The 11467-nt window shown below is 35.2% G+C and overlaps 1 protein-coding gene across 1 annotated transcript; it reads left to right on the forward strand.

The window, feature by feature from the left end:
- The first annotated feature begins 5756 nt into the window (after positions 1-5756).
- Positions 5757-10782, forward strand: LOC140159568 (cytochrome P450 1A1-like). Its single transcript, XM_072183063.1, has one exon. The coding sequence runs from the start codon at positions 6251-6253 to the stop codon at positions 7685-7687; it is 1437 nt and encodes a 478-aa protein (XP_072039164.1). The 5' UTR covers positions 5757-6250; the 3' UTR covers positions 7688-10782.
- The last annotated feature ends 685 nt before the right edge of the window (positions 10783-11467 follow it).

Here is an 11467-nt window from a genome sequence, read left to right on the forward strand (position 1 = left end):
AGGTATTCATTCAATCTTCTATCGTTATCTTTTCCTTGACTTGCCGTGTTTTGTTTCCTGCGTTGATACTGTCTGCATGGCCGCATCATGTATCAGAGTAGTGTAGCAATCAGTATGAAAAAATGATTGGTGTCTACCAGTTCCACAAAGTGATAAAAGTTGTTTTCCGTAAGTGTCTTCTAGTAATCTAGTTCGACAAAGTGACTCCCCAATCACATATAGTCCAAAAAGATTTTTATACTAACGTCGTTTGCCAGTCCCCAAGATCAGTGCAAGCAGTATTTCAGCTTTCAATCAATATTCAAGTAGATTGAGAACATCTTTACTAACTTTCTTTTTGTCTTTCGTCTTAAATGAAGAATACTAATATTTATGTAACTATTGGGATATACTACCTTGGAAAGAAATATATACTTTCTGAGGACTCTGTTCCTGAGCATTGATTTCAACTGTAGCCTAGCTCATGTGGTGTACCAGCCGTAAGGACAATTAACAATTAAGAACAATCCAACATCGGATACATTCATATCTGTTTTGAAGCAAATAATTACAAGATTCCTGCGGACTTGACGTATAGATTGTACGATTCCATAGGGTTAAAGTACAGCTACGGTAAATAATACTTTATTGTTAACCGCATATAGATCATATGAAAAGAAATGAAAACACAGAAATTGGCCATTTTATTGGGAAATTGATCACTTATTCAAATTAATACTGGTGGTTATACTTCATTGATTGGATATTCGATGCAGAATAAAAGTACTCCCATGTTAACCGATGAAACTGATAAACCGTCGGTTACATCACTATTATTATAATAATTATTGTTGCAAAGTGCAGATTGGAGGGCTGCACTTTGCAACTTCAACATTTAGCCAGACAATAATACAAATTTGGGGTGTTTTCATAGCTCAGCACTTAAAACAAAATTGTTCAGGCACAAATCACTAAAACGATGTAAACAAAACTGGCAAACCGAGCAGAGAATTGATATACTTTAAGTTGAACAAATTTCCCGCGTGATATCATTCAATTTGAAAGGACTTATGTTAGCGCATTACACAGTTCCGCTCCTCAAAAACCGAGTCACATGTAAACGGACATATAGTGTTTCCTATAAAACAGTTGGTTCGAGCAGAGAAGTGTTATAATTTTACTTCTGGTCAATGCCTTCATTGCAATATTTTGAAAGGAAATAATAACGCATTTCCCGGATCCATTCCTTACACGAAATGGGACGTTCAAGTCATGCTATAATAAGGAAACCAGTGCAGTGCTTCGAAGAACTACTGCAAAATAAGCAGAAAAGGCGGATATCTTTAGCACATTTTATAAATAGTGCTTGCTATTTAGTTCGTCGTCGTGTGCTTGCGTGACATCTGGTCACTGATCCTTTTATATAGCGAGCTCATTTACACGCACGTCTATGAAATTATTTGGGTAGTAATAATAGCTCACTCACAATCAACTCTCCGGGGACCGATTTACACAACATAAAATTAGTTTATACAAATAATATTCGGATCTGTCACAAAAGCGAGAATGTCATAGCGTACTTATCATCGCGTGCCAATCTTCCAAGTCTGTTCCAAGGGCATTAACCGACCGGCAAAAAGACAAAATAATACCAACACGTTGTTAACTACACGAGGATGGTGTGGTGAAGATGTACTCGGGGATATCATGTTTGTAGCAATTATTTTACAAAGATAAGCTTCATTTCAAGACGTTCCCAGGGTAGCTAATTTTCTTCGGTATGTGTTGTAAGATACCTATGAATGTGGAGGAATGAATTCCTAGTAATTCTGCTTCAATTTTGTGAAACATTTGATACTATTTTTTATTACATTGCACCATTGATGAGAAGCGCATTATTTTTACAAACTGCAATGACAAAATCTCATTAATTAGTGCAGTTTTAGAAGTGATGAGATGAAAAGAATATAATTTTCATTGCAAGATAAGTCTAAAAAGCACATTATGCCTGATATAAAACAAAAATCAAGGCCATTTGCTATTTCTATATTATCAAATGGCTATTCTATTTATATATACTTCATAGAAATGATAAGATAAAACTATGACATTTTTTCTTACGCTCGATAAAATTGTTTATAATTTATTATAGCTCATATCACCAGCGCATGACCAGCATCACCACATTTTCCTATTTTATATACGACATGGATCATAAAAAAACAAACTAATTAAAGTGTTAGACAATTTTAGTTTAATTACACAAATTTTAAGCCAGGAAATTCAGTGTCAGGGTCAAGCTTAAAACTCGAGAGGGTCATCGTATTCGCACGCAAGCTAAGGACACACAAGGACGAGATAGTTTAACGTGATGCACGCAATGGCACAACACTGGAATTATGCAGACTTAACACCAAGATAATAGTCACGAATGACTTAAGGAAACTGTGTCTTTTAGCTTTGAAATCACAAATAAATTGGTTATTTCTGGTATTATGTTCACTTATGAGATCTTTTTTTAATGTCCTCATAATGCTATGAAAATGCAAATCTTTTCGTATGATACACAAGCAGTGCTGCAATACTACAGTTAATTCGACAATAAGTACAGAAATAATGTTATACTAGCAAGTGCATTTGTACATATATATTGTTATTTATCTTGTGTATATAATATTATACTCAGTATTATATGAACTATAAATATAAGCTACAATTTTTAATATTACCCAACAAAGGGGTTGTTCATATGGCACCCAGGGATGGGTGTAATTACAATGAATGTGTTGCAATGCAGTCGTGGAAATGCTTTTGCCAAAACGTCTCATCAGGGTTTAGGGTTAAGGTTAATTACCTGTGCTAGGTTATACAATGTTTCATAGTATGATATCACCTGAAGTGATGTTTGGATAAGACCTTACGCATTCATTGACTGTTTTATTCCTAGCATTGAATATATATAATAGCTCTATCTATTAAAAAAATGTAAAATCCATCCAATTTTTGTATTACATTACAAGTTTGATTATGTCAGTTTTAATTGTAGCACCCATGTACAAATTGTAGGATATGTTCAAAATCAATCATAATAACAAAAATAATCTGGAATGTACAATATCATATTTTACTCTACATCTTACTTTGAAACGTGCCCTTAAACGTCCCTCTTACGGGTATCTCTTGTAAATGGATCAAAGTGGTGAATAAATGAGAATTAGATCTTCTTGAATAAATCAAGACGACGACGCCACTGTCATCCTACCATTGGCGTTCATCCATAGCTACACATAATCCCTTTATAATTCAGCTGACCTTGTCTTGACTATTTGTTTGTTTAGATTTTTTGTTTACTTATTTATTGATTAAAAGTTAAAAGTTTAATGCGTGTTTGCCTGTTCTAGTACGCTACCATAAATATATTAAATTTTAATGTTTGAATGTTTGCAGCAGCAATGTAGCATGAATAATTACCACCATCGCCATGATAATCAATCTTCTTGAAATTTATGGAAAGACACAAGCCCATGAAATTAGTAAGTATTATACAGCATTATGCAAAGATTTTAACTATTTTAGATAGGGCTAAACATAAAGTGCATCAAATAATAAAACAATAAATGACTTTTATTATAATATTTGCGTGTTTCATATCACCGTTATTTTGTGAACCGCTTCCTCGCTCTGAAAAACAAAATACCGGTATGGCCTTACTTATTCAGTTTGATTCTACTATTCAGTTGCTTTAGCGAAACGGTATTGTTTGTTATCAAAACATTGGGATAATCCGATTAATCCGCTTTCTATCCTCAGTGAACATGCCGTGACCAATACATTGAACCAGAGAAGATGTAAGAAACATCTTCTCTGATTGAACATAGATTATTATACGCATGGTTGACCAAACAGTTTGCGCTATTCCCTGTGACAACTAAGTTGTTTCTGAATAAGCCTGTACAAGGAATCCCCTGACACCTCTCTAGTGGAACAGTACTAGTAAAGCAGTTGATTTTTTTTCTTTTGATTATGTGACCGAAAGCTAAGATACAGATACTTCTAAAATGTGATTAAAATCTGAGATTTTTTGATCATTTTATTCTGGATAAGCAACGTTGCCAATATTCTTGTGCTAAATATCTTGGTGTGTGTAATAAACGTGCCCAAACTTCATCCCGACTCGACTGTGTTTACGCATGATTCTGTGTACAAGGGGTAATTGTGGGTACGCGATGTGACGTCACCTCTAAATATTTTAACGCTTAACAATCTATGAACCATGATAACGATAAGGGGCGAGTAAGGATCCACTTTGAAAAATCTCAGTTCTTAATAGTCAAATATTTAGCATTGCGAGTGTCCTAACCTCAATTTCTCGTCAACCCGCAACAATTTTAAGTAGTTCAAATTTCTCAATCAAAATTTAATTTGTATTGCGCAAACGTAAGTAAATGTTACACACGACCCCGACATAATATTTGTTGTATACCCCAATATGTTTGCCTGAAGATACGAACATTGATGTCGCATGAGTTCAGACCAAAGGTTTCAAATGCAGCACTTTGGAGCAAAAATTCTGCACAATATTTATATTGCAGAAAGTTTGGACCCCATCATAATCTTGATTTATATGATGTAGGAACAGACAGACCTGTCAATGCATGTCTTGAGTGCAGAATCTATGCTTGCAACGTTTTAAAAGAGATCCGCAGTTTGTCTTATACAATTTGAGCTCCAGTACTTTTGTTGCTGGAAAGTAGGACTAAATCACTGCGCTAATGTACGGTCTTTCAGGTACTTATCTCGCCTAAAAGTGGAAACAGTGTTCAATTCATGCCCATTGTCTAACAGGAACCCAGAACATTTTATTACACAAATCAAGATTCCTATATTACCATGGTAGCTGTCGCAAAACACTACATTAAAGGTTCGACATAATTTGGGCTTGGATTCCTGCACCAGAAACATCGATTATAAAACGGATCATAAAGAGACTTAAAAGTGTTGCTACAAGACTTATTTTAGTACATGATACAAATAAATGTCCACATATTATATTAGACACTATAAAGATATGTTGAGTGTATACTCAATCGCTGAGCGTGGAGCGATCGACTTTGACCAATGAAATAGTGCACTTTTCCCAATGCAACAGCAAACATAATACCTCTTCGGTCAAAAATTGATCGCTCATTGCTTTTCTGTGCTTAGTGTACATTTAGTTTGAGTCCCTCATTTTTATCACTCTGACCATCTTTTTCAACCAATGATAAAAGTGGTCGCATTAGTATATCATGACTTTTCAAACTGTGAAAAAATCAGCTTTAATTTCATTTTACATAGCTACACCACAGTCATTCACACATGTCTCTAATTCCATTTTCAAACAAATTTGGCTGGATATCAAATTCGATAATTCAAAGCTAGACCAAAGTACAATCTAAAAAAGATTGGTCGAATTTACAGTATGTAGGCCAACCTCTGATATCGTGTATTACATTAAAACGTGCCTTGCCCTGTGACGCAAACCGATTGGGAACCAATTTTGCGAAACAAGAACCGCTGTTTATATAACACCAATAAACAGCCTGCAGTTGAGTTTGATATGTGAAACTATACTGCTCCTGTGTTTTAAGTATGACGAAACCAGCAGTGCTTTTGACATGCGCTGTTTCTAAGCCACGCCTTCCTTGATGTTCCATACGTGTGGGAAACACAACAGAGAGGAGGGCTTAAAACTTTTTGCGTTAAAAACTAAAAGGACGAAGCCCTCTTTGGTTTTGATTGGCAGGTCAGTAGCCAACGGCGAGTAAACGCAAACTTACCCTCGCTTGATGAAGGACTACTTACTTAATAAGCCAGCTAGAGAATTTGCGTGTCAGTCACCCATGCGTGATCGCTTTAGACGAGGAATCGGTGCGATGATGCGAAATAAAAACCCAGCACGCATCTTCTTTTTCACTTACTTTGTGGGTGCCGGTCTCGGAGTGAATTGGTGATGATATCTACGGGTGCCAAAAGGTGAAAGCTAATGTTAACAGATTTTGAGTGGAGTATGAATGTTATGACTTTTGTGTGTATGAACAAGTTATCTTCTATCAACTGATTAAATCAACCGTCTCACTCGCTCCAGGGATATATGATTCTGTGAAAGGAGGACGTATATCGTATGCATTGCGTACAGAAATCACTTTCGATTTCAAAGAAAGTTGCAATTGAAATTTCTCTTGGACATATACCATAGCTTTCTTAAGGAAAAAACTTGGAACATTTTGCTATGATGCAGCAAGAAAAGGGGAAGCCATTACCAGGTCCAAGAGGACTCCCTTTACTTGGTAACATCTTGGACCTTGGAGAAGCTCCTCATGTTGATCTTGCCCAACTCGCACAAAAATATGGCAATGTGTATCAAATCCGGATCGGTAGTCGACCAATCGTCGTCCTTAACGGCGTGGACACAATCCGACAAGCTCTTGTACGGCAATCCATTGATTTTGCCGGACGCCCAGATTTCACATCTTTTGAGACCATGAAAGAGATTCTTGGTGGAAGTATGACTTTTTCCAACTATAGCACTGGGTGGAAACTGCATCGAAAGCTCGCAGAGAGTACAATGAGACATTTTGCATCTGGTAGGCAGTCTTCGGCTATTGAGACTAAGGTTTCTCAAGAAGTTCAATATTTAGTTGATCATTGGAGCAACAATAACGAAGGTGAGAATGTGTTAGATCCTACAACAACTCTGAGACTATCAGTTAGCAACATTATGTGCTCCTTTATTCTTGGTACAAGGCACGAGTTGGATGATCCAAAACTGTTGGGATTTCTAGAAATGAGCGATGATTTCAATACAGCAGCTGGTGCTGGTAATCCGGTAGATTTTATGCCCTGGTTGCGGTATCTGCCCAGTAGGACAATGCAGAATCTTCGACGTGTTTTAACCAATTTTAAGGATTGGTTTGGGTCATCCATCGAAGAGCACAACCAACATTACGAAGATGGCTCGGAGAAAGACATGTTGGACTTTATTATCTCGGCCAGTAAACGACGAGATCCAGAAGAGCTTGAACGCTTAAATTTAACTCGAGAGATCTTACAATGTACTGTGTATGATCTCTTTGGAGCTGGGTTTGATACGGTATCATCAACGCTGCATTGGATGCTGCTGTATCTTATACTGCACCAAGATATCCAGAAGCAGATACAAGACGAAATTGATGAGATAGTTGGTCGTGAACGAGTACCTAATCTCAGCGATCGCGGACATCTGCCGTTTACAGAAGCCTTCATTTTAGAAGTCTTACGCCATTCCTCCGTACTACCCTTTACAATTCCACATAGCACTACCAGAGACACTAATCTTTGTGACTTCTTCATTCCCAAAGATACCGTAGTGTTTGTCAATCTCTATTCTGCGAACTATGACTCAACTAAATGGGACAAACCAGAAGACTTTAATCCAGATCGATTCTTGATCGCAGATGGATCGCGGATTGATCCTTCGAAGACGGAATCGTTTTTACCCTTCAGCGCTGGCAGACGTCGATGTTTAGGGTCCGAAATCGCTCGAATGGAACTGTTCATCTACATGACAACACTGCTACACCAATGCAACTTCAAAGCTGCTGATGGAGAGCTTCCAAGCACCAAAGCTGTACATGGACTTACCACTCATCCAAATGCTTTCACGATGAAAGTCATTCGACGAATGTAAACTCATTTGACCAAAGAAAAACTCTATTGAGATACAAAAGGTGTATTATATAGACATTGTTTCAAGTTTTCACGTAACATTCTTTTAAGAACGAGCATTGTAAATCTGAGTTGGTCTGCTTTGGCAAAATGAGTACACTACTTTATTAATCAACCTTTAAAGGGACATGGTCAGACTTTTTCATATTGTGTTTTGTACCTCAAATTGAGGCTTGTACCAAAATAATCTGATTCCAAAGTTGTGAGGTAAATTGCACTAGTGATTAGAAGCAAAAACGTGTTTCACAACGGCCCATAGAACGATAAGTCTATGTATGTGTGGTATACACTACTGGAATGAGGCTATCAGTTATATTTGAGGCCTCACATTTCATCGGGATTATGAGAAAAATATGAGCTTTCTTCTGATTCAAAAATCAAACATTTTGATAAGAAAAAGTGGGCGGGGAATGAGGCTGTCGATCTAGTCACACATCTTTAATCATATTGTTTCGCTGCAAACACCTTAGGGTTATATGCTTAATTGTTTAATAAGTGATCTTGAAAACACCATTTTATATATCTTTTTGAAGTGCAGTCTATTTAAATGAGATAAATGTATCGAAAATTTCAATCTTTTATTTCTATAACAGTATATAGCAGCATTGTTATATTTCACCAAAGCTTAATGACCAAAGCATGTTTGTCTATACGCGTTTATCATATAATTTATAATGAATCTTAAGTCAGACTTTCTTAGTAGAAATGAATCATTCAACAAACCACAATTTTCTTTCTGAATCAGTGGGCCAACATTTTATACGCAAAATAAGAAAAAGCACGAAAGACCAAAAGAGTTTTACCCAAAATAATTAAGCGGCCCATACACGTTCAAATTTATTGGACAATATCAAAGACCCCAGATACAAAATCTATGCACTATTAATGATCGTGTGTACAGTGTACAATGTCTTGTGTACTGTTGTATCTAGGGAATATGATATTGCCCAATAAAATTGAACGTGTATGGACCTCTGTACCCATACTAATCGTGAAAAGTCGTTTCTTGTAACGGATTGCTGCCCATCTATTTTTCTATGCATTAAATACACTAAATCAGTTTATATCAATGAATGGTGCCAAAACGACGAGTGTAATCATATCAGTCACAATTGTTGTGAATTTAAACATATTAACTTTCCACTTGTGGCAGTATTCGTCAAATGTTTAGGAATGGTTTACAAGTACTTAGAAAATATTTGTATTCGTAAGATTACTTAATATTATAGTTACGTAAGCAATCGTATTTCTTAAAGTATATCACAATTTTGACAATACTACAATTGATATGTGTTCTTGTATTTCACACTATTGTCATCCCAGCAAACACAAAAACGTTTTTAAAACGTTTTAAATAAGTTATATTTTGGTTTTTGGCTTAGGTAAAAACGTTTTAATAACATTAAAATGTCGGGTTATATAAAGGTTATGAAATCGTTTTAAACGTTTTGTATGAAAACACACTACAACAATATTTTTAAAATGTTTTCGAAATGTCATTGTAAACTATTTTTGCAAACAATTTGGCCAAATATTTTGTCAACACTTAAATAACATTATGTTAAAATATTTACACCCAGCAAACACAGAAATGTTCTTAAAATGTTTTTTACAAAACGTTTTAATAACATTTAAATGTCGGGTTATATAAAGGTCGTGAAAACATTTTAAAAACGTTATTGTAAATATTTTGGGCAAACATTTTTTCAACCCCAAAATAACATTCTGTTCAGAATGATTTGTACCAAGTTTTCAACAATGTTTTTGGAATGATATTTAAAAAAACGATTTTATACCCTTTATATAACCCGACATTTAAATGTTTTCTGTAAAACATTTGTGTTTGCTGTGCAGTAAATTACCAACAAATGTTATGTAATGTTATGAAAACGTTTTATACCATTAATGTACCCTCTATTATAACCCGACATTTAAACGTTTTCTGACAACCTTTTATAACCTTTTCCGAATTATGTCGAAAACGTTTTGTGTTTGCTGAGATGTCGACTACTCAGTGCAAGAAGTCGGTAGGTGCAATCCATGTGTAGCTGCCATCTGCCATGTGTGAAGATGAGTATTATACTGTGTGTAAATTGTTAAATGTTCACAGGACTTACCCACTTCTGGCACTGAGCAGTCGGTGTGTTCTGGTATATCATACTACAATAGATATGTGTTCTGGTATTTCATATTACATTATTGGTCAGTGTGTTCTGGTATTATGTATTACAATTGATATGTGTTCTGGTATTTTAACAAATAGGAAACCCTTCCTGGCATATTTATTTGTGGTAATTAAACATGTAGATTTTAGAATACGTAATAGTGGGATACCTTAAACATGATGAATTCTCCATAATGTATGAAAATGTCACCAGACACAACCTTATTTTCTACAATGTCAGTAGCACATAATAAATGATCATGAAATTGACTCACAAAGGTTTCTTATGGCTTTAGAACTCATTAAGAGAACTCTTTTAAATCTCATCATTAAATTCTGATGAGAAATTTAGTGACGATGATCATGAGGACGATACAGAGGTCATCAACATTGTTTAGCTACATTATCGTCTTACGTGCGCTGAGGCACATGTTTGCGATAGAAATCGTAGCATATTACTTATCACCTTAGATGTCAGTTAAGTTTATATTTCTATCTCCATACCAGCACAAGCCATAAGTTTACTAATACCATGGTATAAATTATGAATGAACTAAGAATTCATCGTTCAATTATCAATTTAAATCAAACACAGATTTTGTAGAACAAACTTCTATAAAGAAGCGAAAATGCCAGTATCCAATTATTCTTCGTCTTCGTGTGTGTTTCTCATATAGGATTCTTCCAGTTGAAGTTTGTCTAAGTTGAATTTAAAGGTACACTGTTATTTATATATCTGAACTACATATACTCTTATCTAATGCTGCCGGAAAAGGATAAGCTATGCTTAGAATACAGAGAATTTTCACAATTCGACACCAGCTTATATGTAAAACTTGGTCAATACTTCGACTGGAATTCTGAGATATTCCACAATAAATATTTAAAATCAATAGTTGTTATATTTGTCATTTATTAATATATTCTAACTTGTTAAGGCAGGTCTGAAGGAGTAAAGCTTTTATGACCCGTTTTGTGACAAATCTGGAAGAACTACCGTAACCGAATATATACCATAGCCGTTGTAACTGAGATTGTGCTTTTCTTTATTCCATAGGGTTTGATGATACATTAGCCATGATAATTGAATGAGGGGGCCAACATACAAAATTTTCAACGTTCAAAGACTAAGCTTAAAGCTATAAAAGATTATATTCGCGACCTGGTTTTATTCTGCCGAAAGAGAGCTGCCAAAAGTACACAACACTGGTTATCAACGTTCATCTGATTTATCCTTAGTGTATTTCAATTTAAGGCAATCTTTGTTTTTCTTTAAATAACTCAAAAACCACCGAACAAAACATTAAATTATTGTTTAAAATAATTACATTTTCGTTGTCAAAGTGACGTAATAATCGGATTAACTACCATAATGACCATAGCAATAAGGTAAAACAATTTTTTTTTTTTTCGCGTTGCATACAAGCAGGTTACACATGTGTATGTCTGCAATCATAGATTGAATACAATACAATACTGGTCCTTAAATTTAAATTTAAAGTTTAAATATACTAATCTTACAGGTGCGAGTGATCAGCTTGATATGGTTCAAAGCAGAGGTACCGCGTGAACGTACCA

Source organism: Amphiura filiformis, chromosome 1 (genome assembly GCF_039555335.1).
Source record: "Amphiura filiformis chromosome 1, Afil_fr2py, whole genome shotgun sequence".
NCBI classification, from domain to species: Eukaryota; Metazoa; Echinodermata; class Ophiuroidea; order Amphilepidida; family Amphiuridae; genus Amphiura; species Amphiura filiformis.